Below are 20,816 nucleotides of genomic sequence, written 5' to 3'. Positions count from 1 at the left end.
GTGCAACAGAACAGAATCTGTTATTGAAGGGCACAGGAGAGTAACCCTTGCTTCCAGCATATCTAGGGGTTCAAAGTCACCAATCCTGCACACAGGTGATGACGCCATAATATGAAATTCAGAGCACCACTGCTGAACTTTACTGCAGATCACACAAAGAAGCAGCCTTCCTTTTAGCTTTGGATTTACTGCACAGTGAATACAGGTTCACTGACATGTCAAGGCACAAATGGCAGGGAGGGGTTGCATACAACAGTACCAAGTTAAAACGGACTCACCGAACTGGGGCGCCAAGGCAGAATTGCTCCAGATTGCTGCAAGTTTGCGGCACGCGGAAAACCACAGCAGACCACTTTCTGCCCACTTCTTGCTCCTTACCACACTCCATGCCAAATGGAGCTTATCAAGAAAAACAACCAAGGATTCCTTGGTGCAGGCTCCTCCTCCATTGCCATAGGAATGGGAAACAGACTGACTTCCCAAACCACGGCAGATGACTTTCTGCTCTGCGCCGAATGGAGCTTATCCGGAAAAACTACCAAGGATTCCTGGGTGCAGGCTCCTCCTCCAATACAATAGGAATGGGAAACAGACTGACTTCCCGAACCACGGCAGATGACTTTCTGCCCACTTCTTGCTATTTGTGTTTGTTCCATGGCTATAGCTCACTTTAAAACACGGTTCTTACTTAACTACCCAAGAAGCCAATAACTTTTTAACAGAGTATTTTACATTTTCCACTCAATGGGTTACCCAGGGATTGGTTTGCCCTCACCTATCCTTTGGCTTGGGAATTGGTACTTGATAGTATGTTGTTTTAACATTTTAGAAGAGTAGGATGCTGGGTATCTACTCCACTGGTTTGTTGCTAATATTAGGAACTGTATACTCCAAGGCAATTCTATTTTAATTCTCGTGTATAATCTCTCAAGAGAATAAGTATACATAAATGATTAACAAGAGAGTGAGAGCATTATTAATGTGTTTCACTTTATGAGTATAAAATACGCTATAGTGCAAGTGCTAACACTTGTGGGTTTAGTGATAAAACTGTGCAGGGAAGATACTAATAGTATCTAATGTTTGTCATGCAAACAAGGGCAATAAGAATTGCTACAAAGATTCACCCACAACGTGGGCCGAAAACAATATTGATGTCCAAATGTAAGCCTATCAGTTTATCAGTGGTAGTAGTTTATCTTGCACTAAAGTGCAGAGACTCAACTTTCTCCAGAGCCTTGCCTCAGGTACAGCACTATTTTCTCATGCAAAAACCTGCCAGAGTACGAGCTGGGCATTGAGATCACCTTTGGGGTGGAGGTTAGGCTTGGCATGCAGGCTATGACCAGTAACATACCAAAGCACTTTGCATAAAATGGAGGGCCCTTCCTTCCTCATTGGTGTGCTTTCTAACACCACTTCCACTCTCCATCCCAACGCACTGCCATTGTTCAAATGATTTGGCATTGTTTTCTTTGGCTAATAGAATGTAACAGTGTTCCAGGTTTCCATATGTAGGAAGTGTGGTAAATTGTGAGCCATTTTATTTTTCTTGATACACAAAATCCACTATTTTTGGGTGAAAAAAAGATGTAACAATGTTTTGCAGCAAATGTATGTGTCCCTAAAGGGTGTCTGCTTTAACAGTGCCACAGTTCTACACAGTTCTAACTACTGTGATGAATAAGGGTAGGGAGGTGAGCCTGCTAAGCAAACGCTCCTTAAGAGTTTGGGAAAGAGGGACCTCACTGGAAGTGACTCCCCTACAGCGGACAAGGACTCCCATTCCCATGACAAACTCCCTCTACTCCAGATATTACCTGCCTACATGGGAGTCAGTAATACTGACAATACATTTATGCGTGTGGCTCAAAATAATAAGAACTCCCATTCCTATAAGAAAATCCCAGTAACAAATACTGTGTCTGCTTGTATGGGAGTAAATGAGACTGATGGTATAACCATTGAGTGAAACCCAAAACATACTGACATTGCTTCCATACCTTTGGCTCAAGGTAATGCTGAAATTCCCTTGAACCCGACAGCTGATGGGGAACAACACGCCCCTTGGAAGCACGGTGGCGTAAATAAAGATAACACAAACCTTGAAATGCAAATGGGAAATTCTACGCAGAGGCGATCCTCTGACCTGACAATGTCCTGTAGGGATGGAGCCGTGCTGCATCACGGAGCTAGTAGTGGCCTGGAGAAACAAAGGCGCGAAAGAGAGATGCTGTTAGGCTGGTATGAAGAAGTGTAATATTGCAAACGCAAAGATGTGAGAAACCCTGTCTTAGCTGATGATGTGACCATGCTGCAGCCATTGGATAGTTGAACCCGGATACCTTGTGCTTAAAATAATAACTGAAAATCAACTGCTATAGACTTGATAAGGACCCAGAGGGGTCAAAACCTGTGTCGGCTGCCCACTTGCACGTTTAATTAAATAATAAAAACCCTACTGGAAACCAGATTGTGTATTCTTTTTAAGCACAAGGTATCTGGGTTTAACTACCCATTAGCCAATACGCAAGGTGTGGGCAACACCTCCCCTGCATGACCTTGCTGCAGATCTAGAACTCTTTCATAAACAGCATGCAAGAATTAACCCAGTGCTGCACAAGTTGATTCAGCACCTAGTGCACCCAGCACCCATTTCTACATACATGCTGCAGCCATGGTTGGCCTGGGGCAAGCAAACAAATGCAGAGACCAGGAAGCGACGGAGGAATGAATCCTCTGTTCTCAATACGAGAACTGAAGGAAGTGCTGAGACAGCAGAATAAGGAAACCAAACTCTTACTCGACAGAGACGTCAAAAAGAGTAAAGAATGGCACCATCACCGCTGTGACGCCATTCCGCTGGAGCATAACTGAAGGTGTTCAATGTACCCTCATTGCCTAGGGCAGAGGAAGCAAGCCGAACAGAGAAAGAAAGGGTAAAGAATAGCAAGTGGAACAAAACCACAAACGGGTCAGTCAGACCCCTAGAGAGAGATTATCCAAGAGGGTTATGTGAGCCCTAGAAACCAGAGTGTTAGACATTGGCAGAGGCCAAAGAGGCAGCTCCAAGAGCTAAGAAATTCAGAAGGTTAAAGGGGTCTGGAGAGTCCTATCGAGATAAGTGGTACTTTGCAACACATACATGAAAAGGAAATTGGAGGGTTCAATCAATCAAACCAAGAGCAAGGAATAAGGGGAACTTGAAGGCTTCCTTTGTTTAAAACCAGCAGAAAGAGAGTGGTACAATTGGTGGAGATGGATTAAGGAAATCATCCCTCCATTTAAAGAACTTGAGACATTTCATTTCAGTGAAGACTTGCATTTTTCCTTGAGGAACCTACAAAAACACTTTAGAAGTTTTCTTTGATGAAGTGTCAAGAATGAACATTAGAACTGTGACAGAGACTCAGGAAGAAACCCTGAGAGACCGGAGTAAGATTGGTATAAAGATGCCTGAGCAGAGGGTATAGTGCTCTGGCTCTTGTGTTTGTTATTTTCTTAAAGTGGTAGGGCCAGATAGTCAATAGGTTTTGGACTGAGGACTATTTTTGTTTTAACTAAGCACCTCGTGTTTAGTTGATAGGAAGGAGTAATCCCTCTTAGTAATAGGGACAGATCAGCATTTTTCTTTTAACTTGAATAAACAACCTTGATGTGATGTCCTCGAGTCTCACACCTTCTGGTTTGCCACATTACACTAAAGAAAATGCTACAAATATAATGTTGCATAGTGTCAGTGTCTTTTACAGTGTCCAGTGTTTGTGGCCAGTTAAGTCCATGGCCACCAAAACGGCTCAAGACATTACTGTGATGGACAAAACGAGCACTGATAAACATATTGTATGCCAAACAGTAGCTTTATATTTACAGCATGTTCATGTGTGCCTCTAGTCCCTTTGCTACATACAGAATGCTTCAAAAACACGACAACATTATTATGAGCAGCCATGTTTAGATCTGGCGAAACTACCATCAGCTGCTACTGTGGCGTTGAGAAGATGAGTACTTTGTTACATCTCCACGGTGACATATGGTGGCACAAGACTATGCATCAAGGATAGCATGAAAAGAATTGCATCCATATCCTAATCGTGAGTCATTGAAAACTCCATTTGAAGTTTTGCAATCCATACCATGCAATTTATAGGAATAATTCTTAGTCAGCATGCAATCCACCCACAGTGCACCGTGGGGATGCAAATGATCTGGACTGCTCCTGGAGCATGCATGATAGGTATTGTTTAGAGAAAGATACATGGCCATAGGCAGGCAATAGGTGGGCACATAACCAAGCAACACCTAGAGACTATGGGCCTGATTCACAGAGCGTTTTCCAGTGGGGGGTTGCCATTGTAAAATACTTCTGTGAATTAGGCACTATGTGTCCCTCCTCATATGTCATTCCTCTGTGTTTCTCCTCATATGCCATTCCTCCCCACCTGTACTGCAATGCATTTGTTTCGGTTTATAGGTGTCGTAAGCGACAACTAATAGCCCAAACTAAAAATGGTGTCCCCTTCATTAAAACACCTTACGCTTTTGTTTTGCAAATTATTATTTAATGTTAAATAACAGATCAAATAATGTTTAACAACCGATTTGCTGAACCGAGCCTGGTTTGGGACACAGACAGTGGCATATTTTCTCCGTATGGACAGATTTTGTAAAAATGCATGACTAATGTCCAAGAAAAGATGCCAGCATGTGCAGGTATGAATCAGCATTTATTATGTAACCATTGCTTTGTTTTGATCAGAAACAACTATATTCCAAGAGTCTGTATAAAATGGGTGCTTTGGCTTTTGTTTCTAATTCCCACAATCTCAGACGTGCAACACAGTGAAAAGAGGGGACGAACTCAACTCATAATGCACGCAAAGGTCCACTGATGAACAGAATGAAAAATAAATTACTAAGCCAGTAATCCATTTACATTAGGCCTCAGCAGTGATCGAAGTGTACCAAAAAAGTAGTGGAACTGTGACTCTGGCAGAGGCCAGAGCAGGAAGGAAGGGAGCAACGTGCAACACATTTTTCAAGGGTTGCAGTCATGCTGGTTGACAGCCAGTTGATTTGAAACAGATTTCTGTTTAGCTGCAACTGATATCCGTGGAGAAGTGTCTTTAACTTTATAAAGAACAGTTCTGGGGTGGGGAAAATGGTTGCAAAAAGTGGTGGGGCTGTTAACAGTAAAAAATAAAAGTAGTGGAACACCGCTCCCGACCGTTACCGCTCACTTTGACTACCAGCCTTCAGTGGTTTGCAGCCGAAATAAGCTACATATGTACCATCTGTGACTATATTCACACTCTGTTGTAGGGTGGGTGCTCCTCCAAATTCATTATTTTATGAAAGTACAGTTGCAGTTGTGTTACCACATGGGGCAGATACTCAATTAGTTATTTAATGTTTTATAGTTTTTTCTAGTAGCGCGCTTAATACCCGAGTTTGGTTTCTAAGCTCTGTTGCTCTGCATGGTCTTGTTACCAAGACCAGCACGTTGCCCTTTGCTATCCTCCATTCACTGCGCTCTATTTGTGTTCATCACTGGCAAGACAGAGCTCTAACAATTCTGTGGCATGTTCATAAGTCACTTTTTTTTTTAAGGCGGGGTGGTGTACCTAGTTGCTATTTATGTGTGAAGTTGTCATGCTCAATGTTGTATTCGAAACTGAGAATAGATTTCCCTAACACGCCCCTGTAATGGGTCTTCTGTAGCACTGCATTAGATGCCCACAGCAGAAAGCTCTGATGCATTGGCACATGCCCATCTGTGATGATGCAAAATGTGCACAGGCATGCTGACCACAATTAAACATCCCACCACGATAATGAGATGACTGAGCTCATTACGAAAGCATCTTAAAGAGTGTATAAACAAGGTCGCTGCACAGTCATTTGGCACCTTATTTTAAAGAACTGCCAAGAAAAACAGCAGTGCCCTAGCTCTGAATTTTGTTGTATTTTAGTCATGCCATTAGCAAATTGGAGTAATCAAATCCTGGCCAAAAGGACTTACTCCAGGAATAAAGTATAAGTTACACTTGCAACATACAAATAAAGTATTTAGGATGGCAAAATGAAATGAAGTGATGAAATAAAGAGAATGCACATTTTCGGTCACAATGTCAAAGTTATACTATTTTTGGTCGTCAGAAAATCAGAGTGGTTTCTTTGCTATATTGTTACCAGCACCGGCATTAGACCTCACGTTACCTGGAATAAGTCTGGACCTATGTGGAACAACTGTGCCCATTCAGTCTATTCTATTTCATGAGGCTATGCATAAGATGCACACAAAATAACTATATGCAAACACAGGTAAACAATTGTATTAATGTGTGATTTTAAATGCAAGGAGCTGATTTACAATGGTTTGGAAGTAGGTGCAATATACTCAATCCATACATTATGAATGTTCATTGACTATATATTTATTTATACATATATATATATATGTCAAGTGAAAAACCTTAGATGCAGGGACGTTAATGTGAACAATACATTGTAACAAAACCTTTACATTGTAACGTCCCTTCAACTAAAGTTTTTTCTTGAATTTGAAAGGTTTTGTTACAATCTATTGCTCATCTTAACATCCCTGCAACTAACATGTTTTCCTTGAATTTTAAGGGTTTTGTTATAATGTATTGCTCACCTTAACCTCCATGCAACAAAAAAAACGTCCTGGAATTTCAAAGGTTTTGTTACAAAGTGTTGCTCACCTTAACGTCCCTGCAGCAAAAGTTTTTTCATTGAATTTCAAGGGTTTTGTTATTCCTTAGATTTTTAGAACGCTTCCAGACCACTAGCATGGTGGCCGTGCCACTGTTCATTTTAAAATGCTACCAGACCATGAGCCAAGGGCTTTGGATTGCAGGCTTTGAGAACTCACAATGTTTTTAGGGAAATCAGTGTGATCCAATTATTTGCTATGGTGCACACACTTTAGTTAAGCAGCATTCAGCAAGCAGTACACTCCTTTTCGGCACCATCATTTTGGCACAGGCCGTTTTGGCACAGGCATTCAGCTGCAGTGCCCATTTCGGTGCGGCCTGTTGGGTGCGAAAGCCATTCCGGCGCTGTTATTTTGCCGCAAGGGATGTTTGGACATGGCTAACATTGCAGCCACGTCTAAATGCCCTAATGCTAAATATCCCACTTGCATTGCTTTTCTTTTAATTAAATTAGTTAAATAAAATGAAACATGCAGCCTTGAAACCTTCTCTGCCAGAGTTCAAAGCCCAGCATTTAACCACTAAGCCACAATGACTGGGTGGTTTATGGTGCATACATTTCATACTTAGCCTATAATTTAATATGTTCAATGATAAAAGGCTATGTATGAAACTTGATAATGCAAACAATAATATAATTTTAGCATAATGGTTAATTGCTGTGTCTCAAACTCCTTAAGGGCAGGGTTCTCTGATAGCAGAGTTCAGCATAAATGTGATTTATTTAAATTTAATTGTTTCTGTTTTTATAAAAGTGCGGATGCCATGTGTTATGAGATATTTAAAACTAAGAAAACACACGGGATTCAGGACTAAGGACCGTCTGTCATCCATGCAGTAACTGGGACCAACCCTGTTTAGTTTCAAAGTGAGGAAGGATCCAGCCACCTTACGCCATATTTCTTTAAGTGTTCTTCTAAGGGGGTGCCTTAGTGTGCTGACCCTTCCTCACGTTGAAGCTAATCAGGGTTTGTCCCAGTTACTGCAGGGATGGTAAACCAAATGTTGCTGTAAAAATACCCATTTTTTATTCATATTATTGACTGGGAGACTACAAATACCAGAATGCAATTTAGCAAAAGGCAAAAAATTGTCTGTGAGTACAAAACCTTCAAGGACTGACAGTAGCATGGTTTAAAAAAGTAAATAATTCAAATGCCCATTCGGTCGCCCATCCATGCAGTAACCGGGACTGAAACTGCTTAGCTTCAAAGCGGGGCTGACCCTGCTTAGCTTCAAAGCAAGAAAAGGACTGGCCTGTTCTTCTAATAGTCTTGTAAGTTTGGCTCATTTATCAGGCAACATAGCCTGCAGAGGCTGGCCCATTCCTCACTTTGAAGATAAGAAGAGTCTGTCCATGTTACTGCATGACTGGACGACCTGGATGACAATTGAGTCACTGGCCATGGCCAGTGATTTTTCACCCCCAATGTCACTATAGTTATAAAAATAACTTTTTAAAAACAAAGGATTTAAAACATGTAACTGCAGGTACCGAATTACACATACCAGCGATTATCTGTAGTCCTTTATAACATCGGATATAGTTGCGAATATCGGCAAAACAGCAACAAAAACAAAAATACTTCTCTACCCTCCAAGGCCATCACCCCCCACTCCACAGACGGCATCCTCACCTCCCTTGCCCTCTTCCTTTCAACCAAGAGCACACACTGCTTCTGTGACACTTCTGTGATGCAGTTTGCTTTCAGATGTCGACTATTTGTGGCCACAGAAAGCTTTGTGTTGAAAACTCGGTCCCCGGATCCCCTCCAACTCCCAAATTTCACTGAGTGCTTTCTAGCCACCCCCACCTATACCCTCATGGCATTTGTTTGTTTGTGACCGGCAAATAGCTTTTTACTGCGCTTCCTTTTCCCATAACCTCAACTATAGCCGCAAATATCTCTCGAATCATGTGAAAAACAAGATGGTGTTCAATTCATTTATGAAAACTATGATCCTGCAATGCACCATGGGAGATATAACTATAATGTTTGAGGAAGGGGCACCCTATCTCCGTCAAGTTTTAAAATAACTATGGCATGGAATAACCCCAAATTACACATGGATCGCGAGTCAAAGCTTTGTGCCCAAGTCTAGCAGTTTAGGTTGTGCGCTTTTGGAGAAATTTCAATTTTTTGTCTATGGGAAAATGTATGGGAAGCAGGCTGTAATTTTGGAAAACATTTTTTTATGCTTAATAACGTTGTTACATTTGTTTACAAAAATTTGGAGTCTGGGGGGCCCACAGACTTTTAATCACTTTCAAAATGTTGACCAAATCCGATACTGTAATCAAAAGTTATTAACAGTAGACTTTTAAGGGTTTCCTATGTGTCTCCGACTCAACTTAACTATAGGGCTATCGTCGACCTATAATGTATCTGTTCTTACTCTGACTTTTGAGATGTCAATAAAACTGGAATTTACAACCTGAAGAAGTATTCCTGGCGAGTTCATACTTTTTTGGTACTAATGCGGTGAGCATCTTTTTTTGGATTTTTTGCAATTCACAGCATGTGTCTTTGTGCTGTTGCTTTTTTCTCATTTATATATATATTTTTTTTAATTTGTTGTTATGATATGATAAGGCATTTGTAACGCGCCTATACACAAGTGTTTCAAGGCGCGACGAGGCAGGGGGGAACAAGGGGAGACAGACAACGATCTTACTAGGCCAGGTGTCATTCAGATCACGCAAGTGCAAGGGTAGAGGGGAAGGGAAAAGAGCATGGGGGAAAGGGAGAGGGGAAAGTGCAGTACAGGGTTATTAGCATACAGCATACAGGATAAATAACAAGGGCCAGCTGGTGGCAAGTGCGAGGTAAGTGCAGACAAGTGCTGGGAAGGGGGGCTGTATGGATACAGACACAGTCCCGTAGTGCACGGGACGGAGGCAGTGCAGGGGAGAGTGGCTGGGCCGAGACTGGTGAATGGCCCAGTTGCAGATTCAGTGCAGTTTCAGTAGTATTAGCAGGGGAGAGGGGGAGAGAAAGCGGAGGCAAAGAGGAAGGTTTTGAGGTGCTTCCGGAACCGGAGGTGGTTCTCCTCAAGTTTCAGGGAGGTAGGAAGGCTGTTCCAGAGGGAGGCCCCTGCAGTGGAAAGAGATCTGCCACCAACTCGTTGTTTATGCAAAACATTGTTAAAGTGACATTATGGTTAAGTTGCACTAATACAAAGCTATACAATTCAATGAAAAAACTTTGTTAAAGGGAAATTTTGGTTACAAATAAAACCTTGAATCTAACTACTTTATCCTTGTCCCACTAGGGTTGCAAATAAGGGTGGGTAATGATTTCAAGGGGTGGCCAGATGGGCAACTGGTTCGGCATGCTTGGTAATTATCTGCTGATTAGCATTGTCTCAGAGTGTATGCAGCAATAGTCATGGTGATCTGTTGATGCAATCCTGTGCAGCACTTCGGGCTGTAGCCATGGACAGAATTGTAGCCATGGGCAGAATTTATTTTCCCATTCAAACCTATCGCGATTTTGAAAAACTTCACCACTTAGCCAGTCCCTGTTGGCCATGGCCACATTAACCCCATTGCCAGTCCCTCGGGGTAATGGCCAGTAACCAGGTTACCTGCGTCATGGCCAAAAGCCATGGCTCAGACAATCTGGCCACTGCCCATGGCCACAGGCCATGACTCGGAAAATCTGGCCACTGCTCATGGCCACAGGCTGCACCTCAGTCACTAAACAGTATAGCACTGTTTTGTGTACCTACATTATGACACTTTTCCAAAAATAAAACACAGACACATTTGCAAAACCATACTTTCAAGTCTTTGTCAATGTTCCCAGCATAACTTTCCTACAAATCCATTCATGTTTTATTTTTGAAAAGTGTCAAAATGTATATACACAAAATAGTCATATAACTTGGCCCCTACTTGACAAAATCCATCAAGACTTTGCACATACATTCAAGGTTCGGTCTTTAATCTTTCTGCAATCTTGTGATAAGCCATCTAAAAATGTTGAGACCCCTCTTGACAAATGAATTAGCAAATCCATTCAATTCTGGGTCTATGTCCCTGAACATCTGAGATGTTTGTGAACAAACCCCAGACAGTACCCGAACATCCAGGTTGTTTGCGGACTTCAGGGATGACAAAACACAAATTTCTTTGGGCTTCTTATGGCCATATCTCATCCCATCCTCATCATCCCTCACCTCCCTCCCTAGAGATTTTGTCATTAGCTGGGCAAGTGCAATATTGTGTTTTTTAATATGTTTTTACCCCAATGTTCACGGACAACGGGTGCTCTCCACGAATCCAACATGGCGGGCGTTTCCCAGAAATATGATGCACCTCATGCTTTTTACCATCCAATCAGCAAGCGTGTCCAATGTCTGTGGACCTCACGCCTCCCTCTGGGCCAATCAAAGGCCCGTCTGCGGCCTGAACAGGGACGTGAGTCCATGGACCGAACCCAGATATCACTCATTTGTGTTACCTAGTTTTTGGCTGTTTTAAAAAGGCTATTGCACGATTTACACCAAATTTCCAAAAGCATGCGTTCAGGACAAAGCCTACGCTCTAGGCGCAAATGTGATGAAAATCCGTCCAGCAGGTTTGGGCTATGGGTGTAAGCAAAACATTTGTTCCATTGCTTCTATGGGAAAAACAAACATTTTGGGACCCCCTATAACTTTGCCCCTGCGCCCTACATGAAAACCCCCAAATAACTTCATAGGATCAATCTGACAGGGCCATATACTTTTTTTTGCAAAGTTTCATGAGGATTCATCCAGGGGGGCAAAGTTATAAACTGCCCCAAAAAGTGCTCTTCCTGTGGGTTCAGCAACTTAACCATAACTACAGGGCTGCTACCGCAGGCCCTGTAAAATATATATATAAAAATATATATCGACCATACTATGCATGCAGAAATATGCATGAATATCCATGAGCTTTTGTCAAGCTCGCAAACATTACAGAAATATCCCCGAACATCTGAAATGTTATCAGACATCGGAGAAGAAAAAACCCAATTTTGGCTTTTTCTGGACATATTCCATTCCATCCTCATCACCTCTCACATACCCATAGATTGTTTCATTTGTTTGACAAGTCTAATGTGGTGTTTTTACAAATGGTTTTACCGTGATGTCCATGCACTAACACCATAGTTTGTGAATCCAACATAGTGTCTGTTTCAAAAGCTTGGCTGAAGCCCATGCCACATGGATTGTGGAGACTGCCCATGGCTGCAAGTCATGAGCACTGACCATTATGAGGGTATAGTGAACACTGAACTGGGATGCAGGATAGGTGCAGTGGATTACGGGAGTGGTTTGGTGAGGCTGGGTCATGGTCGAGCCTCATGCATTAAGCAGTTAACCATGACTTACATCCCCAGCATTCAATGCTGATAACGACACACATCAGTATGCGCTGCAAGTAAATTTGTTTGTTAAAGGAGGTTTATAGTTATTTCAAAGAGGAATTATTAGTAACGTATATACAATAATGTAATATCATGAAAAATGTTTACCAATAAAAGCCTGCGAAATTCATTGAAACCATTTTATTAAAGGGACGTTATGGTTACGTTGCACTAATAAAAGCCTATGACGTTCAGTGAAAAAACTTTTTTAAAGGGATATTATGGTTAAGTTGCACTGATAAAAACCTGTGCAATTTCCTGAAAACACTTTGGTAAAGGGATGTTATGGTCAAGTTGCGCTAATATAAAACTATGAAATTATGGGAAAAAACTCTGTTAAAGGGACGTTATGGTTACAAGTAAAATAGAAAAACCCAAGAAATTCAGCAGTTATGCTAAGCTTTGCATCCATAACTCGCGCCACCACCATGCACTGCTAAGACTAACACCCAGGACATCAAAGATGACATCACACATGGTGAAGGAAACAGAGATATGCCCTGATTTGAAAAAGGTATTTATAATGCCGAAACACGTATTATCAGAGAGGGCCAACAATAAATCGAATTATGTCATAAACAAGTTGCATTTTGGAATGTATCTTATACTGTGGCGCAGAACAAGTTGCATTTTGGAATGTATCTTATACTGTGGCGCAGTAACAAGGTGTGTCCAAAACACATTTTTCAATGTTTGAATAATGTTTGTCATCTTTTTGCACGAGATTGAGTTCTGGGAAGTATTTTTTGGTCTTGCTTGAAAAACGTTGGGCTAAGAGCAGTGCGTTTTAGATAGCAGACTATTTTTGGGATATAATTGTGGGTTCATGAAATTCTTATTTTACTCGCAACATGTTTTTGAAACAACTCTACTATGGGCAGTTTGCCCGCAGGACCAGTGTTGTATACTTAAAGTAGGTTTTGAAAACCTCCCTGCATCAGTCCTTACATGCTGGAAAACAAAAGAACGTGGACGCGCCAGACCGGTGTTGCTGATGACAGAGTTTGCATGTAATTGTGAATAGGACACGACATGAAACTGTTTTCAAAAACGGCAATAACACCAAGCAACATTAAACATCTATATTCTACCAAACATCATTACATTCTTTAATGTAATTTGTGCATTCAACATGATAAATATGTTTGTATTGTAACCCTTTTTAAGGGGTGTTATGGAAATGTTGCCACGAGTTTACAGCAAGGCTCCTTCCTCAAAACTGCACCTATTACATGCATGAGGGATAGTTTATGATGACATGTCTCTTAAAGAGTGTAGCCAATGCCTTGAGTTGTTCCACGTGCACATTTGCTATTACATCTTTTTTTTTTTTATTCGATTTCAATTTTTGCCAAAAAAGCGTCATCTCGATTATAAATATGTCACATAATCCCATGCTACCCTTGTGGTAAACAAACTCTACACAAATATTGTTATCAGTGCTGAGGAAATTTGCAAATACTAAAACATGGAGTAATATTGCAACTGTCATACCTTTTCCGGAACAGGGGCACAGTGTATTGTTCATATTCCTCTTCTACCAGGCTTCGGCCCTTTTTTGCTTGAGAAGCGCTGTATGAAGATGATGAAACTGCACTTGCTTGTGTAGAGGAAGCACTCCCTCTTCAGAAATAAAAAAAATAGCAAGATAACAAATGTGAATTTAGAAGAGGATTTTCTATTAATACTGATCATAGGCTTTGATTCTTTGCCCTGCACATTCCATTTGGCTATTATGAGCTTTCCTACTATAGCAGCAGTAACTGGGTCCATGTGCTGTACTGGGTAGCAACAGCCTGGACAAGATGAATGTTTGCCGCATTACAGCCTCTGGATCCAGTTATTATTGTTATTAGCACATCTGGTTAACATCCTGGGGGGTGCTAGTGGCAATGTGAGTTTTTTTAGTTTTTTTATCAATGGCTCACATGCTTGCTGCAACTGGTTATTTCAAACAAATACTCATCCAAGATGGCAGTCATGCACATGGATGGTGAGGCTCCATGCAGAGACTCTCTTCCTTTTCCATCATGGTATCCAGGAGCAGCGTGACAGCCAAAGCAGCGAAATAGAAAACAACAGGTGGGTGGGAGAGGATGCAGGTGGTGGAGGTGAGTTGGAGGGAGGAGAACGTGAAGGAAAGATGAGAAAGATAGCAAGGTGGCTGCTAGCAGCTATCAGCCTGCTTGGAATGCAGGCTTGGATCGTGAGGTACATATGGAAATCCAAACAACCGGATTGACAGTGAACCATGTCCTCTGTGCTAATATTCCACATCGTCAATCCCAGAAATAGTGGTCTTCTTTTCTCATACTGTGAACACTCTCAGGAGACTTTCTCTGATATGTTTAATTGATGTCAGCTGTCTCAGTGTTGTGATCATCTATGTCCGTGGTCTCGCTCATTTCAGGTCGCATTGTTCTGTATTTTCCACGTTCTATGCTATATTCATTCATCCTCTGTACGCTTCTTCTCGTTTCACCTGACTGTTCATATGCATCCTCACCCTTGGACTAAATTGAATTGACTAGTAATAAATGGTATCCGTGGATAAGGCTACCTTCTATGACTTTTTGGAGACTTATGTAAATATGACATTTCTCAATAGCTGAACACTTAATCGAAAAGAGTTCACTTTCTGGTAACTGTATCCTGAAGACAACTTTTGTAAATGGTCAAATGGATTTTACATCATGATAGGCACACATTCTTTTCCAACTCTTCCAAAATATATATCAAGGCTTATTACTCTTGATCAACTCTTTTCTTTTCCACATTATACCAAACTGCATGCCTCTGGCATACCCCAATCACTCTGAAAACTCATGAATGTTATTTAATATAATATTGTAAAGCATGTGTGACCTTTTGGATGAGCTCACTGAACTCCACTCCCCATCCATCTGGCTGGGAAACCTAAAACATCAAAGTGTTAAGCTCACAACTTGGGAGTTAGATTTGACAATGTATTCTATGGTCTCTAAGAACAGTTCCTACCATCTACACAGAATAATGAGATCCATCTATTACAGTAGTTTGCCCAAACAGAAAATCACCTGAATTCTTCCTACGCTCCTATTCAGACTACAGAACGTATATAGTTAACACTGACCACCAATAAAATCACTTGGCCAAATTCTGAAGAGTGCAAAATTGCACTGCTTATCTGATGTTTTGACTGCAATGTCTGGACCATGGCATTACGACACTGAATGATCTAATATGACTCATGAGAAAGGAAATAGCCCATGTCAAGACATTTGTGCATGGTACATAATGTTTATAACCAACACACCCATGATATCCTTCGATGATATTTTAATCCTATTACACCCCCAAGATGATTTCAACAACAAATGTAAACTACCTCGGCATTTGGCCACTTGTTTAAAGAAATATGGAGGAACACAACATTTTCAGGATTCCATCCTCGGTACTCCCCTCTTAACACACCAGTGAGGTGAAATTGACATTCTCAAATTCAGAAGGGTGCGAAGACTCTCTTCTACATGGGCTATGGTGAATGATATCCAATGTGGACTGGTGTAGGTCACTAGCTCAGGCTCGAGGCAGTTCTCCCCCCAGCTATGTTACTTCTTACTGTCATGAACACAATGTCAGCTCTCACACTGCCTCACTGGATTGGCATCGCCCGTGGATTGCACAGGTTAAGAGTGTAACACTGCTTTGACATGTTTTGACACAGACACCCTATTCCAGTTGATGCTAACCTCCTTCTTGTGGCACTCGGGCTCATCATGATTGTCTTGCATTTTTGCAACTTGCAGAGCAAACTGTAGCCTCAAAAACCCCTGCAACCAAGATTTACAATTCAGAGTCCCTAAAATGATTTTGTCAATAACTTGAAAATGTGCAAACAATCCACTCTATGACCCCTTTCCAGCCAAAAGGATTTAACCCACTGGCAATCCGAAAGTGTACAGGTCAAAGAGACTGTTATCAGATTACACTTTCAACATATATTAAGTTAACGTAACAATAATAGGCATTCTGAAAGTAATCGGGTGTCCTAAATATTTTCAATGGCTCAATTTCATTTTTGTATCATACCATAAGGCAGCCTATCCATCTTACCAATGACTCTGCCCTCTGTGTTCCAAACATTTCCTAAACATTCGCAACAGCGATATCCCATCATAGTCAGTGAAGACTGTTGGTGCATTCACATGATGGTCTGTAAGTCAGTTCCTAGATTTGGCTGAAGACAAACGAGCAAGACCAAAACCACACAGTGTGGATTTTATGGAGTTATTCCCCACTCATTCATATCATGTTGTTTTTAATTTCTTTTTAAATGGGTCTAAATTATGCATTTCACATCTATAGGAGCTGCATACAGTGCTGTTACAGTAACACATTAAAGATTAGAATACTTCAGATTCAAGACCAAACTGACTCCTGGTTCGCTCCAACTTGCACTTTACCCTACATTGCCCCTATGCCACTCTCAATGCACTAGTTATGACTCAATGTCACAGTCAACACGCCAGTTTGGATGCATGGTGCTGTCATTGTCCCAGGTGTCACCATTCCTTTTCTCACTGACCTAGGGCAGCTATAGCAACTACCAAAATTGATTTCTGTCCTAAAGGCAAGTCTCAACTGCCAAGTGTGTGCCCCACTGCAACAACTCTGCCTCAATAGCTGTCTCATTGGCCCATATCTTCATCTTCTCCGTGTCACTGGCATTGTCCCAGTTCTGCAACATGTTGCTCCCAATGCCATAGTTCTACAGAGATCCCTTTAAAAGCCCCTGTTCTACCCCCCCCCCCCTGTTATACTAACTGCCCAACATCCGCCTCTTGTAACTCTCATTGCACCAGATATGGGCCAGTTCGCTCTCATTTCCCTAGTTCTGCCTCATTTCACCCTTATTGTATCTGTTTTTGATCTGTTCCCCCACGTGTCCTACAGGAGGACCTGATTGTGATCCCCAAAATGTTCAGCATCTGCTGAGTCTCTGAGCCTGATGCTATTATTGTCTCATATGGGTTGGAACTCATCAGCACCACCCAATACCTCCAGGATCAGCGACCCAGCAGGACCTCATTTTTGGAACCTATAAGTATGCACCGTGGTCATTCTAAGCACAGAAGGGGGCGGGGGGGGTGGCTATGACAAGGAAGTATCCTTGATTCAGACTCCTTAGCAACTCCATTAGGGGATGTTGGAAAAAACACTATAATCTGTTTGGGATGGACAACTTTGATCACAATAGAACATTACCAAAACAGAAACTCATGCATGTCATATCCAAAAAACTATGAGGTATTCCACTTCTATTTATAAATGTAAAGTTAAATCATAAATCTTGTGCATATGTCTCAGCTACCCTTCAGCCCACTATCTGTGAGTGCAATAACATTACCTGAAATGTTTCCAGTTCGTGTCTGCATTTCCAGAACTAAGACCAGTCAGTTGGAGCTAAGCAGCAGTTTGCCCATTTCACCCCAAACACAGTAATGCAACGCCCCTGGTGTAATTGCCTTATGATCATGTTTTATTTCTTGAACACTACATGTTTCCTCTGTTTTCTTGCTTAAAACGACACGCATTGGAATTTTTGCCATGGTCTCCCCCCCGCCCCCAAGTAATATGATGGACATTCAAAACATCATCTTACAATCCTTCTTTAAAAAGGTCAAAGGCAACATATCAAATCCTAGTAAGTACACTCATATTGAAAGTGTTTATTTTCCCTCAAACTTCAAGTTTAATTTCTCTCAACCTTTACTATTTATTTTGTAGGCATACGGTGACTCATTTCGTTCTTGAGCACTACCCACGTGTATATTAGCCCTTCCATTTCCAATTGCAATTTCTACTATGCTAAACAATGTTGATGACATGTGGAAAGAAAAATACACTTGGTTGAAATGAAGATTCAAATGAAGATTCAAAAGAAATTATTTTGAAATGTAAATGTAAGTGAATTCAGACGAAAAAGAGAATAAATATACTGATGTAAGAAGACTATGGCTTATATCCCTTGGAGCAGCCTGGTATAGCTAGAGAGACTCCTTTTTGAACTACATACATGTTTGCACACACAATGGAGTTCCACTTTGGCAAACAGAAGCAAGATGTTACCCACACACTTGCTTCAACACACCTTCAGCAGCTGTTTTTGTAACTTCGAACGCGCTGCCTAATTATATTCTGGTACAGTCTGACCTGACTTCAAGCAGAAAAGTTGATAAGTCGGTGCAATTTGGAAACAAGCACATATTTGCGCTGCTATCTTCAGGAGGAGGTGGAAGTAGTTCTGGAGATACACGAGCTCAGTCATAAAGATGTATTGAGTTCCTTGGAAGGTGTAAAACTCTTAATGATGTTGTGAATCCATTCACCAGACAGAGCAGTTTCAAAGTATTCATAATCTATGCAAAATGATGCATGGGGGTGAGAGCGTACCTCACGATCAGGATTGTGTAAGTGTCGTTTTTATTGTGGTCCTGTGTTCTCCTCTCAATTCCTGCTTTTAAATGTTTATCAAACCAACCTCACCGAGATTTGAGTTCTGTGTCTGATTTCTTGTACAGAGGTTAACATAATTGGAATTAAATGTTGTTTCTTTTTCATTTTTGTATTGTTTATGGCAAAAAATACACACAACTATTCCCCTTTTCAATAATATGATATAGGTATGATATGGCATTTGTAACGCGCCTATACACAAGTGTTTCAAGGCGCGACGAGGCAGGGAGGGGGGAACAAGGGGAAGACAGACAACGATCCTACTAGGCCAGGTGTCATTCAGACCGCGCAAGTGCAGGGGTAGGGGGAAGGGAAAAAGTGCAAGGGGAGGGGGGGTGCAGTACAAATAAGTAGAATAGAAATAAAATAATAAATAATTAGGGCCAGCTGGTGGCAAGTGCAAGGTAAGTGCAGACAAGTGCTGGGGGGGGGCTGTAGTGATACAGAGACAGTCCTGCAGTGCAGGGGTTGCCAGGGAGGCAGTGCAAGTGAAGAGTGACTGGGCCCAGGACCGAGGTCGGTGAGAGTGGCCCAGTTGCAGAATCAGTGCAGTTTTGGTGAAGAATTTAGCAGGGGAGAGGGAGAGAGAAAGCAGAAGTGAAGAGGAAGGTTTTGAGGTGCTTCCGGAACCGGAGATGGTTCTCCTGAAGTTTCAGGGAGGCAGGAAGGCTGTTCCAGAGGGAGGCCCCTGCCGCAGAGAGAGATCTACCCCCAGCTCGTTGCTTCGAGAAGCGGCTGAACCTGAGGGAGTTGGAGACGGATGAGCGTAGGGCTCGGGAAGGAAGATATTTAGGAAGAGAGAGTTGAAGGTATTTAGGCCCCAGGCCCCAGAAGGCCTTGTGGACAATGCAGAGGGTTTTGAACTTAATCCTCGCAGCCACTGGGAGCCAGTGTAGAGATTTCAGTCCTGGAGAGATACGGTCCCTGGGCTTGAGGCCAAGGACAAGTCTCGCAGTTCTGTTCTGGATGAGTTGCAGAGGGCGGAGAGTGGAGGCAGGCAGATTAAGATAGAGGCTGTTACAGTAGTCCAGCTTCGAGAGAACCAGGGCTCGGGAGACAGTGAGCTTCTAGGGGAAGGAGAGGAAGGGAAGAATACCTCTGAGGAGGTGCAGTTGGTAATGTGACTTCTTAGAGACGTCAGATATATGAGGAGAGAAGGAGAGTGTGGAGTCGAAGATGACCCTGAGGTTTTTTGCCTTGCAGGTAGGAACAGGAAGAGGGCCAAGAGAGGCCGGCCAGAGAGCTGCAGGAAGGAGGGAGTGGGTGTGCCGATGAGTAGGATCTCAGTCTTACTAGCATTAAGGCAGAGGTCCTTGGCAGCACACCATTCCTGGATAGCAGACAGACAGTCAGAGATGAGGGAGGGAGAGGAGGAGGCCGAGGGTTGCCTGAAAATGAGCTGGGTATCGTCCGCATAGCACTGAAAGTTGGGGCAGAGGGCGGCGATGCGGTGGGCAAGGAGTGCCAAATACTGGTTGAACAGCCAGGGAGAGAGATTAGATCCCTGTGGAACGCCACAGGTGGAGAAAAAGATGTCAGAGAGGAAGGACCCAAGTTGGACCTGGGAGGGTCGATTGGAAAGGAAAGAGGTCAGCCACGCCAGAGCCTGACCAGTGATACCCAGGTTATCACGGAGACGGTTGAGCAGGATGGCATGGTTTACAGTGTCAAAGGCAGAAGAGAGATCGAGCAGAATGAGAACACATGGAGTGTTGGAGTCGAGGTTCAAGAGCAGGTCCTCACGGATGTTCAGGAGAGCAGTTTCCGTGCTTCTGGCCGTAGATATAGATCTACAAGCTGCCTCAACTCAAGTTCCTCCTGTTATGTTCTGTTACCTCTTCTTGTAAAGCGCACGGTCACCCGAAGGTATCATGGCGCTGATGGAGAGAGTGAGAACTGGGGCATGGCAGATCAGAATAAATGGGTTTTCACCAGCCTTCTAAAAGCTAAATAATTAGAAGTTTTCTTAATAGCACATGGAAGGTTGTTCCACAGAGCTGCCGCCGTGACAGAAACAGCCTGACCGCCAACCCGATACCGTTTGTATCTTGGCACAACAAGCTGTTCAGCAGTAGCTGAACGCAGGTGATGCGTAGGGAGGTAGAGGGTAAACTGTTGTGGAGGGTGCGATGAACTATACATAGAGCCTTGAACTCCACCCCCTGAGCCACTGGGAGCC

General features: G+C 42.4%; 1 protein-coding gene across 2 annotated transcripts in view; it reads right to left on the bottom strand.

Moving 5' to 3' along the window:
• Nucleotides 1–20,816, bottom strand: part of MYOM2 (myomesin 2) — a 578,568-nt gene that overhangs the window by 476,692 nt on the left and 81,060 nt on the right. The window contains exon 4 of one of the 2 annotated variants that reach the window (XM_069606094.1): nucleotides 13,634–13,762. The exons of the other annotated variant lie outside the window; for it this stretch is intronic. Coding sequence (XP_069462195.1) covers nucleotides 13,634–13,762 — 129 coding nt within the window. The remainder of the gene's footprint in view (nucleotides 1–13,633; nucleotides 13,763–20,816) is intronic. 2 annotated transcript variants of the gene reach the window in all.

Source organism: Ambystoma mexicanum, chromosome 4p, assembly GCF_040938575.1.
Source record: "Ambystoma mexicanum isolate Mex_15411 chromosome 4p, UKY_AmexF1_1, whole genome shotgun sequence".
Classification (NCBI taxonomy): Eukaryota; Metazoa; Chordata; class Amphibia; order Caudata; family Ambystomatidae; genus Ambystoma; species Ambystoma mexicanum.
Note: the sequence above shows the minus strand (reverse complement) of the source record. Positions and strands in the feature narration are given on the sequence as shown.